General features: G+C 41.3%; 1 protein-coding gene across 1 annotated transcript; it reads left to right on the plus strand.

Annotated features, from left to right (window-relative positions):
- Nucleotides 1–14451: 14451 nt before the first annotated feature.
- On the plus strand, nt 14452–19794 carry LOC134210390 (uncharacterized). The gene has a single exon (XM_062686441.1). The coding sequence runs from the start codon at nt 14452–14454 to the stop codon at nt 19792–19794; it is 5343 nt and encodes a 1780-aa protein (XP_062542425.1).
- Nucleotides 19795–23185: the final 3391 nt, after the last annotated feature.

Here is a 23185-nt window from a genome sequence, read left to right on the forward strand (position 1 = left end):
CTTCTCATTTATCATGCTCACTACTTCCATCTTGCATCTCATTTGTCACTACTCATAACTTCCATCTCATTTCATGTCTTTTTGTTCTTTCGACCTTTTGTCATTCGACTTTTTAAGCTTCGATGCTATGACACATATTCGACCTTTTGACCCTTCGACATTTTGTTCATGCGACCTTTTGTCCTTTCAACCTTTTGACCCTTCGATCTTTTGTCCCTTTGACCTTTTGTCCTTCGACCTTTTGACCTTCGACCTTTTGACACAGATTCAAGTTGTGAGCAACATTCAACAAGTTGCTTCTTTCTATTGCGTGCGTCTGGTATAAATTAATTATGGATTATTCAGAATAGGCACTTTTCCACTTTCTCAAATTCGTCTTGCGAAAATATGTTTACGTCCAAGGAAGTTTTCATTCGACCATTTCAATATTCGATGGTTTGTTGTGGAATAATTGTGTTAGTATTGGTGTACAATTTCAACAAATACTATCAAATCGCCGAGTTGAGCAATAATTTTCTGAATTCATAAAATGTGATCAATGGCCTGTTTTGATTATATTATGGGCCCTTTGTGGTACGTTGAATAAAATATGTGTAAGTGTGTTCAACGTGTTCTTGGTTATCCGAGAAATTCCATAAGTTGAGGACATCAGATCTACGTGCGTAGTCAACGAGCCATCAGCATGTTTTGAATATTTGGTGGGGTTTCGGTCACCGTAAAACTTTATATTTTCTGGTTTGTTGATTTTTATCGGTGATGAAAAATACACAAATTTCCGTTTTTTAATAACGTTTCGGCTTACTCCATTCAGCCATCATCAGATCTGTGATCAAATTTTATTAATTAGTTTAAAATATTCAAATTGGTTACAATTTTCTTTTCTCCCACTTACATTGAAAAACGTTCACTTGCCACCAGTGTGGTTCAATAACTAACCCCCCTGAGTCTACTACTACCGAATCCCTTCTATGTGTTGTACCATGTGCGTCATCGTGTCTACCGAGTTGCTGTTCGTTTGTGTAACGATCGGATTTTGCACACTAGTGCGTTGTACGCCGAGTCAATTCCACCGCATTCTCGTTGTAGGTTCACCGTTGCATCGTTTCCCATCATCTTTATGTGGAAGGCCTCTGCGATGATCCTGCTCTCCTGGTTTTCTATCCGTTCTAAAATTTCCGTATTTCCAAAATCAAAATTGTGTCCTTCTGTCATATAATGTTGTGCCAGGCCAGTCTTTGCTTCCCTTTTCCTTATGCTGGTTCTATGTTCATTGATTCGTGTTTCCAGCATACGGCCTGTTTGTCCCACGTAGACTTTGTTGTCACCTGCACCGCAGGGAATTGCATACACTACATTTTTGGTTTTGTTTTTTTGGAATCGGGTCTTTTAATTTGCTGAATACGGTGTGTTTAGTTTTATTTCTTGGTTGGTATGCTAGTGTAATGTTTTGAGAATTTTTGACAATTTCTCACTCAAACATGGTATGTATGGCGTTGACACGTATTTCGTTTCTTTCCTATTGTTGTCATTTTGCTGTAGAGTGTTGTAATGTTGGTGGGTTCTGTGTTTAAGCATCTTATTAATGAACCATTGTGGGTAATGATTCTTCATAAGAATTTGCCTTACTGTTGTGATGGTGTTGTGTCTTTCTGTTGCGTCTGTTAATTTAATTGCTCGGTCTATCAATGCCATCGCGGTGTTTCGTTTATGTTGAAATGGGCTGTCAGAGTGAAAGTCCAGATACCTCCCATTCGTCTGTTTTGGTGTCCAAATTTTCTTAATGTGTTGATTCCAAAAAACAAAACCAAAAATGTTGTGTATGCAATTCCCTGCGGTGCAGGTGACAACAAAGTCTACGTGGGACAAACAGGCCGTATGCTGGAAACACGAATCAATGAACATAGAACCAGCATAAGGAAAAGGGAAGCAAAGACTGGCCTGGCACAACATTATATGACAGAAGGACACAATTTTGATTTTGGAAATACGGAAATTTTAGAACGGATAGAAAACCAGGAGAGCAGGATCATCGCAGAGGCCTTCCACATAAAGATGATGGGAAACGATGCAACGGTGAACCTACAACGAGAATGCGGTGGAATTGACTCGGCGTACAACGCACTAGTGTGCAAAATCCGATCGTTACACAAACGAACAGCAACTCGGTAGACACGATGACGCACATGGTACAACACATAGAAGGGATTCGGTAGTAGTAGACTCAGGGGTTAGTTATTGAACCACACTGGTGGCAAGTGAACGTTTTTCAATGTAAGTGGGAGAAAAGAAAATTGTAACCAATTTGAATATTTTAAACTAATTAATAAAATTTGATCACAGATCTGATGATGGCTGAATGGAGTAAGCCGAAACGTTATTAAAAAACGGAAATTTGTGTATTTTTCATCACCGATAAAAATCAACAAACCAGAAAATATGTTTTGAATATGTTATGTACCCCTTGTGAATTCGTGCGCAGAAGATGCTTTTGGTTATCCAAAATTTTCCAGAACTTGACTTCAGATCTACACGCGTAACCAACATTTTATCGGCCTATTTTGAAAATGGTAAGTGTTCTTTGAGATAAATTGGACAGAATTTGTGTATGGAAGATGTTCTGGGATATCCAAGAAATTCAAGAAGTTAAGGATTTCAGATCTACATGCGTAACCAGCGATCATTTATGTTGTGTATCCTTTGTGATACTAAAGAGCATGTACCATATTTGAATCGGGCAAATTGATCTTTGGTTACGCGTGTAGATCGAAAAAACCTCCAAACTCCAGGGATTTCCTGGACGACAATTGACATATTTAAAACAGCAATAGAGATCTTTGTTCACGAGTTTAGAACTGAAGTTGTTTATTCCACAAAATGTTTGGATAAGTGAACGAACTATTTCTGATCTCTTGTATAATAAGTAAGGGAGAATGTTCCCAAACCGACCCCCTACAGAATAGCGGGGACATTATTCTGTATTTCTGAGGCTTTATTGTGGGTGCCGATATGAGAAGTTCGGAGCTACAGGGGATAAGGTAAAGTATAGGTTTGGGCAGCGACAGTATACGTTACGTTTTCGGCAACACCGGAGAATCGGCACACTCCCCCCACAATTATGGAACACTTTTGCCAAAAAGTAATAATTTCACAACCAAAGTCACTATTTTCAATGGAAAATGAATTTCTATCAGCAATATTAGATGTCTAACTAGCAACCCATCATAATTTTAACTGCTTCAAATGCTAAAAAAGCTTTGGATTTGATTTATTCGAGACAAATTAAATTGATCAGTGTTCTATAATAAATTGTGACCACGACAAAATTTTCCCACATTATGGTTAAGTATTTCCTGAATAAATCGCTTCTTAATAATTTTTTGTGTCAACATCCACGCTCAAAAGCAATAATTGTAGGTTACTTTTACATTGTAGCAATCAGATTGGCGGTATCAACGAATTTGTGGCTAGTATTTGCATTAAAACGGCATTGTTTACATTTGCCGCCATCTTGGACACGAAGTGTTCCATAATAAGGTTATTTGCAATCGATTGGATGTTCAGTAATTTTGTTCTAATCAAACCTATTTTAGATTGGATATCACATAGCGGACAAAAAGGTTAGATCCTAATGTCATGTTAGAAAAATTGTATGTTGAGAAAGTCGTTAAGCATTCCATAACTGTGGGGGTAGTGTATGGGACCAACATTATCGCCTACTCACAAGTGAATTGCACGTATGACGGACGATTACGTAAGCGGAGCTGATGCAGGGTAAGACGGTATAATTGACGATGCCCCCTGGCCAAGACGCCCTTGTGAGATTTCTAGAAAACTAGAACTTACTAAGGTCTATAATCAGTTGATGGCTTTAAATATTTGTAAGACCATCATACTACGTGAATGTAGAAGTATTTTTGTGTTACATAATGAAAATAATTGCAAATTTCAAAAAGTTACAGATTTGATGTAGCTTTCAATGTTTTAATCAATATTATAGAGCGACGCTTGTATACTGTCTGCAAAACATGCACTGAAGCACTTTGTTGGACAACAAAGCAGTTTTCCTCAGTGGTTAATATGATATAGCGGAACTTCTCCTGGATTTCATCTCATGGCTCCGATGTGCATCCCATCAAAAACAAAGCAATGAGAAGGTACTTGATTTAATTATCATTTTTGTGATTTTATTCAGCAGTTAGCACGCATGTTTATCAAAAGAAGCGATGAAATGGTGCCGTATTTCTTTGTTTGACGATGGATGAATATCTGTTCAGTGAGATGGAAATCGGAACAGATACCCTAGGGTAAAAGGCCCAACAGTGGAGAAACTAAGCGCGTTCCACCACTGTTTCTTCGCTAACACTACATTTATATTTCATTTCGCTTACCTTAAGTACTTATTCAACAGCTCATCAATTATATTTTAAACGAAAAGTATTCCAAACTCTGCAGAAACCATTATTGTTACCTAAAATGATACCTCCAGTTATTGGTGCAGTGTTCCAATAGTTGCGGTATTTTTTAATTTGTGTTCCTATAGCTGCGAATCCCATTGTTTTTATGGGACTCGCAACTATTGGAACACTACCACAACTATTGGTGCAAAGCCGAGAAAAAGATAAGGTAATTTTGTGATACTTTACCGATTTGGAGGGATTTTCTAGTCTGTTTTCTTTTATTTCGAGTAACGACAGGTCAACAAATTGATAGACAATATGGGTTGCTGCGTTAAATTCGTAGATTTTGTTAAAGTAACACTACCGCAATTATAGGAACACCCACGACTATCGGATCATTTGCCCTATATGAAATAAACACAATATGAACAATATGAAATTGTGTTGAAAAGTAATAAGTCATTTAAGCATTGTCTTAGGGGGGCATATTATACCGTCTTACCCTAGCTAGATAAAAATTCTCTTCCCCCGTTTTGTCCCACCTTCGCTAATAAGGGAAGATCCATTAGCTACGTAACGCGAAAATCGGTCATTTTTAACACTCCACCTCTTCTATGTCACACTTTTTGTATGAAACATCTGAAAATTTTGTATGGGATATCACACATCAGGGAACCCCCTCCCCCTCTAAACGTTACGTAATTTGTGGGTGTTCCCTAATATATCACGAAATCATTTAGAACTTCGTCCACTCTCTTTCTCCCTTTCAAATTATGCAGTAAGAAGTAAAGTGCAATAAAATGGGGGGGAGGGGGGTCGGTTTCGGACCACTGCTTGCCGGTCGGTTTCGGACCACCACGACTTTTTTCTCAAAATGATGCGCCGTTCAACAATACCACCTCATACGACTTAATCTAAGTACGTGCAACATAGCTAAGACCATAAGCAATAAGGATAACTTATCGTTCAATTCTTCAATACACGCTAAAAATATTTTACCGTTATCTTCTGCAGCCAAAAAATCAATTCAAACACAATATGGCGTGGTCAAAACACAATATGACTCGAAAACTCCGAAAAACGCTCTACTCATGCTCTCGAACAAAGCAAGTGCCTGAAAACGCAAGCAATAGGCTCACCCGTATGTGACGGTTTCGGTAGAGCCAACCACACTCTTTTCTTACTCGTGAATCGATTATTCTCTTGCTTTGCTAGAAATGAATTAAGGATATTCATTATCAATTTTTCGAATAATGTTTGGACTGCAACAAATAAGTTTGCCTTGGGAGGCAGAGCCTAAATAATTGAAGGAATCAATATCAATATGCAAAAACAAATAACATAATAGGGTCACTGTTCCGATAGTTGTGGGTGTACCTATAGTTGCGGTGGTGTGGTATACGCACAATCTACGAATTTAACGCAGCAACCCGCACTTCTGATCGATTTCGTGACATGTCATAACATTGTGCAACGAAAAATAGTGTGAAAATCGGTAAAGTATCTGCAAATTCATTTATTATCTCAAGCCCTTCGCTCCTAAAGTTGCGGTAGTGTTCCTAAAGTTGCGAGTCCCGTATGAAAACAATGGGATTCGCAACTATAGGAACAAAAGTTAAAAAATAGCGAAACTATTGGAGCAGAGTACCAGTAATTGGAGGTTCAATTTTAGAGTATGGTGGCGAATTTTGAGGCGGTGCAAGCAGGTTCCATGCAAAGATGATGAAGAAATCTTTCAAATACATGCTACAGGCGACCGAAATTCCGTATCAATTCCGTATCACACTAAACGTATAAATAGTGTGAGAGTGTGCTTAGTTCCTCCACTATTGGGTCTTTTACCCTACTCAGTTATTATTAATTAATATAAATATAATGAAAGTTATCTCAATGTTGTAATCTAAAGCTCTCATTAAAAAAGCAACTTGCTAAAATCATTTATCAATTTGAACATCTTTAGCATTTCACAACTCAACTGCATCCGAACGCAACGTACTGCAATACGTCACAATCGAATCGACTACAATGACTCTCATCACCCTTTCACTTTGATCTACATTAGCCGGTCCTATCGGTTTTAAATCCTGTGCACTCAGAGACACATGCCTGCACACAGCTCACAGTTCCTCGCGGGAATCGGGAATGGGTGGACAGCTCGTCCGTTGGTCTGCGGCAAACCGCCACCACCGTGATGATGTTGATGATGATGCTGGGTGTGATGTCTGCAGCTGATAACAGTCGCGTCCGACGACGAGCAAAAAGAGACACGCATTTCACCGTTCGACTTGAGGACGGTTGGTGGGCAGTTCCTTGGGCCAGGCGGCATCATCAACAAATTGCTATCTAAAAAGCATTCTTTTGGTACCATTTTTTCTCGCTCCAAACGATCGGAGATTAGCTCAGGTTCTCCCGTTCCGCCAGGAGAGCAGAGATCTCTGACATTTCGAAGAGGGCCACTATTTCCTAGAGACAAAAATCAAATCGATGACGCGTGCAGATAACCACTCCCAGCTACTAGTGTGAGTGGCCGAGTGAGTGATTGAATGACATCGCAAATTAATCTCGAACTCAGGTTTCAGTTCGAACGCACAGACGCCGCGCCATGCCGCCGTGGCGCAGATGACTGAATCGCTGTGTTGGAGCTCCACAACAACCAATCGACCAATCTATCGACTCCGAGGGAACTCTCTCAGAACTCGTGTGCGGCAGATATGCGACTGGAAATGGAATACACGGCCGAGATAAACGAATATATTTGTGAGTGAGATATATCTCTCTTCCTTATCAGCATGAAAAATAACATCAATTAACATAAAACACACTCACCCCGAGAAATCCCCGGGAAGCGCCACGATCTGGAACTGCACTGGCGGGGATAGCGCGTTTCCTTCAGTGCTAGCGATGACGACGACGCAACCAGAACGCAGAACCAGATGCTTTTAGTTTTGTTTTCAAGCGCCTTCCTCTTCGCACCCTCACCGGTCCCGTCGTCGTTTGCTTAGCTGGATCGGGGCGCATTTTTGTTCCTCTTAATGCCTGCACTTTAGTCCGACAAATTGGCCGACCTTGGAGTTCTTACGCCATACCGCCGGTTATCCAAACAGATTGCAACTGCATTTGCTTACTGATCCGGCTCGTGAAAATGAGATTTGGACTGTGATATCGATCGTTGGTAATTAATCAAATCATTAATAAAACTGACTGCAATTGAGAGTCCGGACTTTTGTTAACTGAAAGGCAATTGCAGAAATCCACAGAGCTTTCAAGTTTTGCCGCACTAAGAGTAGCTTATCCGAATAGTGGACTCAATCCTGTAGATAACAGAATTTTGCCCCGACACACTATGGTTGATGCGAATCAATATAAGCGGTCAAAATGTGATTTTTATTCTTTTGAATTAGCGTTTTTATTTGCCCAAATTAATTGCTTAAGTTAAAAATTGATCTTTCATGCAAGATGATTTTACATTCTGCCAAGCCAAGCCATGCTGTGAGTTTTTGGTCATCACTTTGCCATCTTATACTTTTCCAACCTTTTCCTTAAGAATCGATAATAATTTCATTTTGACCCTTTTGGAACCCAATAGTGCCGGTGACACAGTAAAACTAATTTACCCGTGACACCCCTCGAATGACCTCGCACCGACTCGAGTGGAGGAAAAAAAATCTGCATAAATTATTCCGTTGAAATAATGCTCGCTGTTTGGCCGATGTTTGAAATCAATTTCGCGCACAGAAACAAAAGCCCTCCGCCGCCGCGTCGTTTATCACCCACTCGAGATTAGCGACCAGGGGAAGGGCTCGGGGGGTACATTAAAGAAAGAAAACGAAATATAAATATGATAAATAAGTTGATATCAGTAGTGGATAAGTTCCTTTGGCTGGTCTCGGCTGCGTAAAGATAGACTGGATCGTCTTCGGGGTCGTGACGGAGGAAGCGAGCGCACTTTACTTTGTCCGAATCGAGAGAAAAATGCCCGAAAATATGATATGATAGCGCATTTTTCAGGATTAATTTGAATAAAACAATAAAAAAAAACTCGAACGATAAGCTTCGAGAGTGGGGTGAGAGACCATAGCAGCAAGATATAGATAACGAAATCTGCAAAGTGCTTCGTGGGGATGGGTTTGTCCCGCATTGTACAGCGTGAAGCGAGAATCGAGGGAGTAAATTAAATGTACGAACGATTTCTCCGGTTCGGGACAATAGCATTTGGTCAAAAACACATTTAGTCGAAAAGACATTTGGTCGATATGCGTTTGACGAAACGATTCTAATGAATTATTAACATTTTTTTGACAATGTGAGACTGTTTTCCAACTTGTTATCGGCGTCATCTACCGCAGAAACCTAAATTTCGATGGTGAACGTCAAAATTTAGATCAGGATGAACAACGTGCCTTCTCCAGTTCTTTCTCTAACCCTTTTTCCATATTTCTAACAATTTGTTGTTCCTTTTTACCAGACTCTTACACCTCAGACTCCTTTCAGTTTTCTCTCCTTCTGCTTGTCCTCCCAAATTTATGGCGCACAAGTTTGGTAATACTTTCGTCACTCATTCAATCACCCGCCAGGAAGCCACATGGCGAATAAAGCAGGCACACTCCAAATTAATTTTCCAATTCCATTTTCTGCACCCCGAACCGCTCACCAGCCAGCAGTAGTAGGTGACGATGCTCGTTAGCGTTAGTTTTATGACTACGATTCCGCCAAATCAACTTTGTCTTAAGCCTCACCAGTCGCCGCCTTACTGGCCGATAGTAGTAGTGTGGCAGTCGTACGAACTTGAGATTTGTGCCAACAATCGGACAAATGTACGTTTGTGAATGCTGTTGGTTCAACTAGCAGTACGCAAGATATCGGTTAGTTGGGACGTCGTCGTCATCGTAGTGGAAAATGAGCCAAAACGTAAAAATCACGCTGAGTAACCTCTTAATCGGCCACACCGCATCGGAATGACCAAAGTTTATATGTTCCGTAATACATCTTCATTGAAACGAAATGAAAATCTATATACATAAAAATGAATTTCTGTCTGTCTGACCCTTATAGACTCGGAAACTACTAAACCGTTCGGCGTGAAAATTTGTATGTAGAGGTTTTTGGGTCCGGGGAAGGTTCTAAACCTTCCTAATGCATTAGAAAAAAAGTGACACATTGTGCATTGGGGTCGATTTGGACCCAAGATTTCATCACGATCACAAAAACTCAAATTTCAATCGATTTTTGATCTTTAGGCACCAAACGAAAGCTGTAGGTTACTAGAACAAGCCCATGGGGTGATTCATCCAAATTGACCCCTCTAGTCCGTGGGGAACCTGTACTTAGAAAGGTACTGTTTGAGCTTCTCAATTTGGCACCTAATTTTCGAGTTTCGTGTTATGAAACATAAAATTGCTTGCAAAAATGTGCTTTGTATTTGTTGTCTTGTATAAGTCATTTCTGGGCAAATTTATCCCTCGAGCGGTCATCGGAAAGCCCTGTGGAAGATCCGGAAGATCCGTAAAAGTGATCAATACCAAAAGTTCATCTCAAAGAAAAAATTTCGAAACTGTTTGTTCAGCGAATTGATAATGTAATCAATAGTGGAAGTTATTTGTGACCCGAAATGACCACAATACTGTCCTCAGGAAACCCGAAAAATCCGTAAAATAGGTTAATCCTAAAAGTTGATCCCAGAGCTGAGCAGTTTTGTTAGCATTCACGTAGTAACGGTGAATTATATGTGGAGTCAATAGTGAAAGTCCTCTGTGACACATGACACATTCGATTTTCTAGAAAACATTGTTAACGGCATGTTACGTCTGTAATCGACAGCAAAAGTCCTCTTTCATCGCCAATGATTGCAAAACGGTTCTCCGGGAAATTTGGGACATCCACTAAAATTATTAATTCCAGAAGTTTATCCCAGAGCTTCACATTTTATTTCGAAACCATCCATATCTGGGAAGTAATTGTGCAATCAGAACTGTGGGATTTTTTTTCGTCTGAATGTCCACAAAAACGTCCTTCGGGAGACCAGGAACATCAGTCAAAATGGTCAATTCCAAAAGTTCATCCCACAGCTTTGCTAATTTTCGCTTTCATTCATATGGATGGATTCTTCTTCTTCTTCTTCTTCTTCTTCTTCAATGGCTCTAGATTTCAATTGGGACTTGGCCTGCTTTTCAACTTAGTATTCTATTGGTATTTCCTCAGTTTTTAATTGAAAGCTTTTCTATGCCCGCCATTGCATGAGTATGTATCTTGTGTGCAAAGTACAATGGATACACTATGCCCAAATTGTCGAGAAAGTTTCCAACCCGAAAACATCCTAGATCGGACCGCGAACCGAACTCGCCATCTCCGGATTAGCAATCCTACGCCTTTGCTCGCAAGGCTGCTGGAGACCCCCATGGGTGGATTATGTCGTCGAAATACATAAGTCGGGACCGATTTGCGATTTGGGCGTAACTATACCCTTATCTGGTAAAGGAAAGCTTAATCCATCGGAATTATACCGTGGTTTTCTCATGAAATGCTTGCTTTAGCAGGAATTCGCCTTCCAAATTGGTCCCGAATTATAAGGTCGAAATACATATCTGTCAAAGGTACAATCAAGTGGTGGAATTAAATGGAACTATACAAGCTCGTCTGATGACAAGTAAAGACATTCCGCTGATAGCTCAAAATAATTTAATTATCAATAATAAAAAGTCCTTCGTAAAATCTGTAAAAATGACCAATTCTAATAGTTAGCGTAAGAGATCAACATAAGCCATCGACAGCGGCACGACGACGTTCCTCCTTAAATTCTTCCGAAGCTTCTCCAGAAGCTCCTCTGGATGTTCTTAAAGAACTTCCTCCGGAAGTTCATCGAGTAATTCCGCGGAAAGTTCCTAAAGGCATTCCTCTAGAAGTTTTTTTTTCTGAAAATTCATGCGGAGGCTCCCTTTTTTTAATTTATTTGTTTATTAAGGCTCAGACGATTTCTAAAAACTTCGCGGAGCCGAATTCTATTACGGTCGACTCTCTACATCTCGATATCTCTTCCTATCTCGATAGCTCTCTATCTCGATGTGTTCTGATCATATTTTGTTCAGAATTAACTCTCCTTATGTCGATCTGTTCAAATTTTTAGGCTACTAGACCATCTTTGGACAATAACAAACACATCAACAACAGGAAACGACATTTGTTTTGTTGTCGTTTTTCATAGCAACGAGCTTTTTTGGATCTAGTACCCATTTCAATTTTCCATCCATTCCTCGATCTTCCCTATCTCGATGGTCCCTTAAATATCGAGATGTGGAGAAGCGACTGTATTATAAATGGATAATTACAATAATATTTATTTATTGTTTAGGCGAGAGCTTTTCCGCCTAGGAGCGTGTTCGCTAGATCCCGATGATGCGAATTGGGCCCGACGCTGGCTTGCTTCTAACTTCCGTGTCTTCTCTTTCATTACGACTTTAAAATCATTCACCAGCTGCGAGCAGTTTGGGATTCCATAGGTCCGCTGGATGAAATCATCATCAATCTCGAGCTCCTGTTTTTTCGGAATCTTTCTCCTGTTGTATCCGGGCCTCCTGCTCATCAGAATGATCTCCAATAATTTCTTCTTCTATTTCGACGATTTCTTCCGCAACCGTTTGTGCAGCCTCTAGTAATTTTGCAGATGTATCCACATTTCTGTTTTTCCTGTTGGGACAAGAGCTCCTACGGTGTCCGGTAGCTTGACACAAGAAACATTTGTCCTTTAAGCCGTTGTAGAACACCTTCGCATTTCGGTTTTTGACCACAATCGAAGGTGGGATTGCCTCATTGACATCCATATATACGCCCCTAACTCTAGTAGAAACGTGATCCAAGCCTAGATTTGCAGGGAACCTTTCACAAATCATGCGTGTCACCTTTCCATATTGATTAACAACCCATCGAAAACTCGGACGTAACGAATATTTACACCCGCTGCCATCATACACACTTCCACTGTCTTTCCATTAGCGTAGCTGAACTTTCTAGGCTCGGCATTCTTCCGTAGCGATTCAACCATTGCTTCTTCCGATTTATATTTGATGCAAATACTCCTATTTTCCGTCATCTTGTAAACGGTTTCTATAAGCGAAACATCACATTCCACTTCTTTGATGAATCCAGCTATTTCGATCCACGACGGTCTTGGTGAATCATTTGTAAAACGGAATTCAACCGTATTAATTACAGCATCACTCATATTGAGAAATTTTTTTTTCGTCCTTGTAAGCAGTGCAACATCCGAATCAATGCAGACCGCATCGTGCTTTCGTGCTGTGCGGTTCATTCTCTCTTTGCGGAAGGAAGTTTTCAATACTACCCGAAGCTATTTTAATTTCAACAGTGCTTTTCAGCGCTATTTGTACCCATTGATCCCGTTACGATCTTTGCAAGGACCCGTGCCTTCGTTTTACGTTGGACCCGTTTGCGGAAGTAAAATTCCGACAAGCGGTGGTAATCCTGCAGGGACACCGTTCTGGGAAAAAACCTCTTAGAAGGTCACGTCTCCACGCTCAGCAATGAGCATTAATAAAAACAAGAGGAAGGGGGAGTCTCTGAATTCTCCACTTCCTTCAAAGAAACAAGGTTTCAAGACCGTCCTGCCCAAGCGCGGAAAAAATAGAAGGAGCAATTCATCGAGCAATTCATACCCACCACAATTCACAAACAAATTTTGCCGCTCGTTAACGGGTAGCAAGCACTTCAGTGAATTCCAATTTTTCCAATGTACCTACGTATGCAAACATCGCTGCTGGTAGACAAAATTTCTCGTCTCAAAATGAGGTTTGTACCCATGTTCCAACGGAAAATAATGGTCATGTTGCCGATTCAGGTAGCATGACTGCTTCCGATTTTGATTTTTTAACTGAACAATTGCATCACATGATTGATGCAATGTTCAAAGCAAATACAATTCCTGAAGCTGTTCAGGTTGGTATAAAGTACACACAAAAAATTGCTATCGGACTCCCTTTCAATGGATCCAAATAATTGTGTGAAAGTTCTAAATTGGAATGCTCGCTCTCTAAAGGGTAAGGAAGATGAATTATTCAACTTCCTAACAGTTCATAATGTGCATATTGCCATTATAACAGAAACTTATTTAAAACCAGGTGTTGCAGCTAATGCATCATATGAAATACGGTGTAAATTTTGTTATAGATAGTGAGCCGAACCCCTTCACTGACATTTGAAATAACCGCTTCCACCAATACAAGCGCCAATGAAACAACTAGCACAGCCAGCACCAGCCAGCATAGGGGTTTGGGAGCATAGGTGAATCATTATATGTTGTCAGTTATAGTTTGGTCGTTAAAGAAATATATCGATGAAGTGCTCTGGCAAATAAAGTTTAAATTAGTAGTTGCAATTGGAACAAAATTTGTAGTTTTTCGGGCAAATAAATTTGAAATTGGTTCGGTGAAACGTGCGTTAAAGTGAGATCCGGAAAAAAATATACCACAACGTAGGGCCTGATTTATCACTCGACGGTACATATGGTGCCGTGACCAGGATCGCTTCTGGAAGCCGCCATTGCGATCGCTATTGTCTCCTACCCTTTGGAGATTCAACCACATGTTTCGCCAGCCATCTTTACGGACTAGCATATTTAATTATACGAGGCCTGATACCTTCTGGCCGAAGGTTAGTCCCTGTCCAAATTGAATCTATAACCCCACGGGTACGCTTAGATTTCGTTCTTTCTTTGCCTGAGAACTGTTCCTGCGGTCCAGCAATTACATCAAGACCCATCGCACGTGAATTTTCCAGAAGCCGTCGAATTCATCGGACGACCGTTCCATGGTGTGCCATCTCTGAAGACTGGCATACTCATTAGCCACGCTATTCATCCACGCTCGAGTTCTGCTATACCTCGGTCCTATAGTTCCAGCTTTTCCAATTGTACAAGGCACGAATTGCCTTGGACCAGGTGAGTACCTGTCCAAGTGATCTTCTTGTTTTTCCTGGAGCTACTCTGGTGTGTATTTCCACAGACTCCCTGATTAATCGCGTCGGCTGCTAATACCGGTGGGACACGATGGAGAACGCACTCCAGAAGCAGCTGTTGCTGTCGAGAAGGGAAACCATGATTGCTGCTTTGGGTCGGGCAGAGGCATTTCTGGAAGCGTACGATGAACAACGAGACCAGTCTCAAGTACGATTGCGGTTGGAGTATTTTGACTCGATGTGGAAGTCACTGGAACAGGTGCAGGGTCAACTCGAAGACTCTGAAACTGAAAGCGAAGGTAGGGCACAGCATGCTGCAATACGTGCGGATTTTGAACCACGGCTATTTAGAATTAAAGGCGACTTAATTTCTAAACTACCCGTCTCCCCAATCACTAACGCGCAGATCCCTCAATCATCTCTCTCTACCTCGGCTCTCTCTGGAATACGCTTGCCTACAATTTCTCTTCCCGAATTCGATGGTGACTTTGAACAATGGTTACCGTTCCACGATACATATGCCGCTTTGATTCACAACAATTCCGACCTTCCTGAAATACAAAAATTCCATTACTTAAGGGCAGCTTTGAAGGGAGAAGCTGCACAGTTAGTTGAGTCGATTGCTATCTCGTCAGCTAACTACAATCTCGCGTGGAGCACACTCATTGGTCGATATGCTAACGAGTACCTTCTAAAGAAGAGGCATCTTCAGGCGTTGTTCGATATCTCCCCAGTCAAAAAGGAAACAGCTGCTACGTTACACTGCTTGGTCGACGACTTTGAGCGGCACACCAAAATTTTGCACCAATTGGGAGAGCCCACCGATAGCTGGAGTGCGATACTAGAGCATCTGCTATGCACGCGATTACATGATGACTCCCTTAAGGCTTGGGAGGATCACGCGTCGACAGTCGAAAACCCAAACTACCGTTGTCTCGTCGAGTTTCTTCAGCGCAGGATCCGAGTTCTGGAATCAATATCGGTCAACCATCATTCTTCGAATTCCAGCACCACCGTTCAGCCGTCCAACGTCAAACGATTCCACAATCATCAAAGGATGTCTTCGTACTCGTCTACTTCAGCTTACAATGGAAAGTGTCCAGCTTGTGGTCAACAACATTCGTTGTTAAAATGTCAACAGTTCCATCGATCATCTATTTCTGAACGATTGAGAGTAGTGAACGCTAAAAGGCTTTGTCTCAACTGCTTACGCGCAGACCATATCGCGCGTGACTGCTCGTCCAACTTCAATTGCAAGCACTGCAGTAGGCGTCATCACTCGCTCTTGCACGCAAGTTCGTCTGAAGAAAATATGAGGTTCATTGAGGAAGATTCATCCAACAGTTCCACTACACCAGTTGTTTTTCATCCTACAGCGCCCAGTCTACAAACAAAATCGGTTGGGCAAATCGCAGCAGCAATGGCTGAGATTATTCCACGTGTCGAGAGTAGTATACTCGTTAATCAGTCTACGGAAAATGTTTTCTTGATGACCGTCATCATTAATCTGGTGGATGCTTTTGGACAGATGCATCCCGCTCGTGCTTTGCTAGACAGCGCTTCGCAGCCGAATCTTATAACCGAACGTATGGCCCAGCTGCTACGCGTTAAACGTAGTCGTGTTAACATTACCATCATGGGTGCAGGACAACTAACGAAACCTGTTCGCGAATCAATAAGCACTCAAGTGAAATCCCGTACTACTGGTTTCTGCTGTGACGCTAATTTCCTCGTAATGAGCAAGGTGACTGCCAACCTTCCCAGCCACGACGTCTCTCTAAAGGGATGGAAGCTTCCCAAGGAAATTACACTTGCCGATCCCTCCTTCAATCGAAGCCAACCGATAGATTTAGTGCTAGGTGCCAAACACTTCCACGCCTTTTTCCCGACCGCTGCTCGGATTCAAATCGACGATCGACTTCCTTTACTTATTGACAGCGTTTTTGGATGGGTCGTAGCTGGATCCGCTACCAGCATTAAGCCAGATCATGAACCAGATGAGGATGAAGTAATACAATCGGCTGTAGTCTCTATGGTTTCCCTGGAACAGAGCATTGAAAGGTTCTGGATGACTGAAAGCTTGTCTATCAATGATACGTTCTCAGCAGAAGAAAGGTTCTGCGAAAATTTCTATCAATCAACCACTACGCGTAACCATGAAGGTCGCTATGTGGTTCGCTTACCTCGTAAAGACGATCCCACCACTAAGCTAGGGGATTCAAAGGCATCAGCCTTCCATCGGTACCAGCTACTAGAACGACGCCTTACTAGAAATCCAGACCTCAAAGAAGAGTATGACAAATTCATGCAGGAATATCTTTCCCTTGGCCACATGAAACTAGTCAACGAATACGACGAACAACCTCCCGCTGTATACTATCTGCCTCACCATCCCGTGATTAAGGACACAAGCACGACCACTAAGGTCAGAGTCGTCTTTGATGGTTCTTCCAAGACTTCGTCCGGCTTCTCTCTTAATGAAGCTCTTTGCGTTGGTCCCGTGGTGCAGGACAATCTACTCACGCTCATTCTTCGTTTCCGTACTCATCTGGTCGCGCTTGTAGGTGACATCGCAAAAATGTACAGACAAGTTTTGGTTCACCCCGACGACACACCACTACAAAGAATCCACTATCGGTTCTCGTCAAAAATGCCTGTCCAGACCTACGAGCTGTTAACTGTAACCTACGGCCTCAGTCCCTCTTCGTTCCTCGCAACCCGCACATTGAAGCAGCTAGCCATTGATGAGGGCTCAGCTTATTCTCTAGGAGGGCCGGCACTTGAAAAGGGATTTTATGTGGACGACTTTATCGGTGGAGCTTCGTCGGTTGAAGAGGCTACTCGTTTGAGAATCGAATTATCCGAATTACTGGAGAAAGGTGGTTTTGAATTGCGGAAATGGACCTCGAATAGTCTTGACGTGCTTCATGGTTTGAATGCTGATCAAATTGGTACGCAGTCTGCTCTGCAATTCGGTCCAAATGAAGCAGTTAAAACGCTGGGAATTAGCTGGGAACCCGAATATGACCTCCTTTGTTTCGACTCACAAATTGAGCCCTTGAATGGCCCATGGACTAAACGCCTGATACTGTCCACCATAGCCAAACTATTCGATCCGATGGGAATTATTTCGCCAGTGGTAGTATCAGCAAAGATCCTCATGCAACAACTGTGGGTGATTCCATGTGGATGGGACGATCCAGTACCTGAAAGTATACAAACGAAATGGAACATTTACTGCCAGGACCTGCCCAAAATCGCTGCCTTTCGTGTACCGCGATACGCATTTCTTTCGGAATCAAAAGTGCAGCTCCACACTTTCACCGATGCATCCGAAGACGCCTATGGAGCATGCGTGTATGCACGTAGTGAACAAAACAACGGAAACATTAAGGTGCAATTATTAGTTTCGAAATCCAGGGTCGCCCCCCTAAAACGTTTGAGCATCGCACGACTGGAATTGTGTGCTGCAGTCCTAGGTGCACATCTCCACGATCACGTAAAACAAGCCCTGAATCTTGAAATCGAATCATCCTACTTCTGGACCGACTCCACGGTTACTCTACAGTGGCTTAAATCTCCGCCGAATGTTTGGAAGACGTTTGTGGCGAACAGGGTGGCCGAAGTACAACATTACACAAACGGTTGTCAGTGGCGGCACGTTCCAGGGAACACCAATCCCGCTGATTTGGTTTCTCGTGGTGCAACGGTTGAAGCACTCTTAAGCTCCGATTGTTGGATCAATGGGCCCATCTGGTTACCGCTTAATCAGAAGAACTGGCCCGTGCTCATCCTACCGGGTGTCTCCGAAGAAAAACTCGAAATTCGCCAAGTCGCAGCAACAACACAAATACGAGACACAATCAACCCCTTTTTCTTGCGCTACAACTCTTACACCCGTATCCTGTATGTCATCGGCTACTGTTTGCGATATATTTCCAACCTCAGAGCGAGAATTCAAGCTAAAAACAGCCCTGCTGCTGCCATAGACCTTCCATCTAGTATACCATTAACTGTGGCTCATCTAAAATCTGCGAAAACACGCCTCACTCGTTTAGCCCAAGAAGACGCCTTTAGCGATGAAATTCGGAAACTGGAAATGGGAAACCCTGTATCGAAAAGCTCAACCCTTCGCTTGTTAAATCCTTTCCTAGATTCCGAGAGAGTTTTGAGAGTCGGAGGTAGACTAAAACTGTCCCAATTGCCCTACCACGCGAAACACCCTGCCCTGCTTCCTGCCCATCACCCACTCACTCGCCTAATAGCCGAAAACACCCACATAAAACTCCTTCACGGCGGCGGGCGTCATCTGTTGGCCACAATTCGTCGAGATTTCTGGCCTCTGAATGGTCGTCGGCTGGTCAGAAGCATCGTACGCAATTGTTTCCGTTGCACCCGGCTAAATCCAGAATCCGTCGAACAACAAATAGGCCAGTTACCAGCGCAACGAGTAATTCCAGGAAAACCTTTCGAAGTAACCGGGGTAGATTACGCTGGTCCAGTTTATCTTAAGCCGACTCACCACCGTGCACCATCCATGAAAGCCTACATTTGCATTTTTGTATGCTTCACCACGAAGAGTGTCCACATAGAACTTGCCAGCGACTTGTCCACAAACGGGTTCCTGAAAGTATTGCGTCGTTTCATTGCACGAAGAGGTATCCCTTCCCACCTGCACTCTGACAACGGGAAGAATTTTGAAGGTGCAAAAAATGAACTTATCGAACTGTATCGAATTCTCCAAAACAGTGGCGAGCAGGACAAGATCCAAAACGTTTGTGCCGAGAAAGGAATTCAGTGGCATCTTACTCCTCCGAAGGCCCCTCATTTCGGTGGGTTGTGGGAGGCGGCTGTCAAAGTCGCCAAAAAACATTTATTCCGTCAGCTTGGGTCCAGCAGACTGTCGTTCGAAGACATGGCCACGGTACTGGCACAAATAGAATCTATCATGAACTCGCGTCCGCTACTTCCTGTTACCGACGATCCAGAAGATTTCGATATACTGACTCCGGCGCACTTCCTTATTGGCACTTCAGCATCAGCCTTGCCCGACCCAAATGTCTGCAGGATTCCAGAAAATCGTCTCACACACTACCAGCAGCTCCAAATGCATGTGCAGCAATTTTGGATTCGATGGCAAAATGAATATTTACAGGAGCTCCAGCGAGATTCAAAACAACGCAGCCGAAACGACGAAATTACTCCGGGACGTATGGTCATCGTGGTGGACGAACTGCAAGGCCCTCTTCGTTGGCCCCTCGCACGAATAGCAGCTGTACATCCAGGAAAAGACAACATGGTCCGCGTCGTATCACTTCGAACAGCCAGAGGAACAATTAAACGTCCAGTCGCAAAAATTTGTTTACTGCCGTTTGCCGATGCCACCGATGACGTACAGGAATGCCCAGTAGAAAGTGAATCAACAGCAGACTAGCGAATCAGACATCAGCGAATAATTTGCGATCCAATCCTGAAAAATGAAATTATTGTTATGTGTTAGTAATTTTGAAAGTTCAATTCGATAGTTTGTAAACAAATATCGGTTCGTAGTTAGTTTTCTAAATGAATCATTTAGTAGTAGTAGTGTGTTGAATCTAATTAATTCAAGGCGGCGGGTATGTTGCAGCTAATGCATCATATGAAATACGGTGTAAATTTTGTTATAGATAGTGAGCCGAACCCCTTCACTGACATTTGAAATAACCGCTTCCACCAATACAAGCGCCAATGAAACAACTAGCACAGCCAGCACCAGCCAGCATAGGGGTTTGGGAGCATAGGTGAATCATTATATGTTGTCAGTTATAGTTTGGTCGTTAAAGAAATATATCGATGAAGTGCTCTGGCAAATAAAGTTTAAATTAGTAGTTGCAATTGGAACAAAATTTGTAGTTTTTCGGGCAAATAAATTTGAAATTGGTTCGGTGAAACGTGCGTTAAAGTGAGATCCGGAAAAGAATATACCACAACGTAGGGCCTGATTTATCACTCGACGGTACACCAGGACTCTCCATTAAAAGAAATCCAAATTATTTTATCTACAGAAATGATCATCTTGACAGCGCCTGTGGTGGGGTCGCCATTGTCATCAATAGACGTATCAAACATAAATTATTTTCTTCGTACGAAACCAAAGTTTTAGAAACCTTGGGAGTTTCTGTTGAAACAAATTTTGGACAATTTTCCTTCATTGCAGCCTACTTGCTTTTTCAATGCAATGGGCAGCAAAAGAATTTGTTGAAAGCTGATCTTCAAATTCTGACTCGCAACAAATCAAAATTCTTCGTAATTGGTGACTTCAATGCCAAACACCGTTCATGGAATAATGCTCAAAGGAATTCCAATGGTCAAATTTTATTTGAAGATTCTTCTGCGGGATATTATACTATTCAATATCCCAATGGACCAACTTGTTTTTCTTCCAGTCGAAATCCTTCTACAATTGATTAAGTTTTAACGGATTCAAGTCAGCTGTGTGGCCAATTGGTAACTCATGCTGACTTTGACTCTGATCACCTTCCTGTGACGTTTGAAATCTCACAAGAAGCCATTTATAATCCAATCAGCTCTACTTTTAATTAACATAGAGCTGATTGGGATTTATATAAAACGTATACCGATAGGAATTTTAATGTTGATATTCCTCTCGATACCAAAAGTGATATTGATAATGCTCTCGTATCTTTGACAAATTTAATTGTCGAAGCCAGAGGCATTGCAATTCCGAAATGTGAAGTTAAATTCAACTCCATTATTATTGACGACGATCTTCAGCTACTGATCCGTCTTAAAAATGTGAGAAGAAAGCAATATCAAAGAACTCGCGATCCCGCGTTGAAAGTTATTTGGCGAGATTTGCAAAATGAAATTAAAAAAAGTTTCGCTATTCTGAGAAATACCAACTTTGAGAATAATGTCTCGAAGTTGGATCCCAGTTCGAAACCCTTTTGGAAATTAACAAAAATTCTTAAAAAACCTCAAAAGCCAATTCCAGCGCTTAAAGAGGGAAATAAAATTTTATAAACAAATGGCGAAAAGGCTCAAAAACTTGCTCAGCAGTTCGAGAGTGCCCATAATTTTAGTCTAGGTCTCACTAGTCCAATTGAGGATCAGGTTACACGGAGCTTCGAAGACATTCTCAATCAAGAGAATGTTTTTGACCCTTCGTTGGGAACCAATTTGGATGAAGTGAGATCTATTACTAGAAAATTTAAAAATATGAAAGCCTCGGGTGATGATGGTATTTTCTACATACTTATCAAAAAACTTCCTGAGAGCTCTTTATCCTTTTTGGTTAATATATTTAACAAATGTTTCCAATTGGCATACTTCCCAGCTAAATGGAAAAACGCCAAAGTTGTTCCTATTTTGAAGCCGGACAAAAATCCAGCTGAGGCTTCTAGTTATCGCCCAATCAGTTTGCTTTCTTCAATAAGCAAACTGTTTGAAAAGATTATTTTAAATAGAATGATGGTTCATATTAATGACAATTCTATTTTTGCTGATGAGCAATTTGGTTTTCGCCATGGGCATTCAACCTCCCATCAGTTATTAAGAGTAACGAATTTAATTCAGCTCAACAAATCTGAAGGATATTCGACTGGAGTTGCTCTTCTTGATATAAAGAAAGCATTTGACAGTGTTTGGCATGAAGGTTTGATTGTAAAATTGATGAATTTTAATTTTCCTCTGTACAGTATTAAACTAATCCAAAATTATTTATCAGATCGCGCACTGCAGGTAAACTATCAGATTTCTAAATCTGATAGATTACCTGTAAGGGCTGGTGTCCCCCAAGGCAGCATACTGGGGCCTATATTGTATAACATTTTTACTTCTGACTTACCTGATTTACCACCAGAGTGTCAAAAATCTTTGTTTGCAGATGACACAGGTCTCTCAGCCAAAGGGCGAAGCCTTCGTGTCATTTGTAGTAGATTGCAAAAAAGTTTGGATATTTTCTCCACTTACTTGCAAAAATGCAAAATTTCCCCGAATGCTTCCAAAACTCAGCTTATAATTTTCCCACATAAGCCGAGAGCTTCTTATTTGAAACCTTTTAGCAGACATATTGTCACTATGAATGGGGTTCCAATTAATTGGTCTAGTGAAGCTAAATATTCAGGACTTCTGCTAGATCAAAAATTAACTTTTAAAAATCACATTGAAGGCCTTCAAGCCAAATGTAACAAATATATTAAGTGTCTATATCCACTTATAAACAGAAAATCAAAACTTTGTCTTAAGAACAAACTTTTGATTTGCAAACAAATTTTTAGACCTGCCATGTTGTATGCTGTGCCAATATGAACTAGTTGCTGCAATACCAGAAAGAAGGCACTTCAGAGGATTCAAAATAAAATTTTGAAAATGATTCTGAAGTTGCCTCCGTGGTATAGTACCAATGAACTTCATAGAATTTCTAATATTGAGACATTGCAACAAATGTCCAACAAAATAATTTCCAATTTTAGACAAAAATCGTTGCAATCTTCTATTGCAACGATTAACTCCTTGTACCCTTAGTATAAAATAGGTTAAGTTTAGTTTAAGTTGAAAACATTGCAATTCCTACATGGTTCAATTCAACAATTCAACCAGAGGAAAAAATTCTAACTGCCAGAGGCAATTGAAATGTATTAATAATAACTAAAAATATGACATAGCAAATAAGGATGATAGTGTTAAGAAAACACGGAACACCTAGTCTAAAAGATGAATGCATGTATTAGATAATTAGTAAATAAAATTAGTTAAAAAAAAACAAAAAAAATCCGAATCAATGCGCACTGATGTAGAACAAAGGTATCAGGAGAACAATAACA

The sequence above is a fragment of the Armigeres subalbatus genome, chromosome 2, assembly GCF_024139115.2.
Source record: "Armigeres subalbatus isolate Guangzhou_Male chromosome 2, GZ_Asu_2, whole genome shotgun sequence".
NCBI classification, from domain to species: Eukaryota; Metazoa; Arthropoda; class Insecta; order Diptera; family Culicidae; genus Armigeres; species Armigeres subalbatus.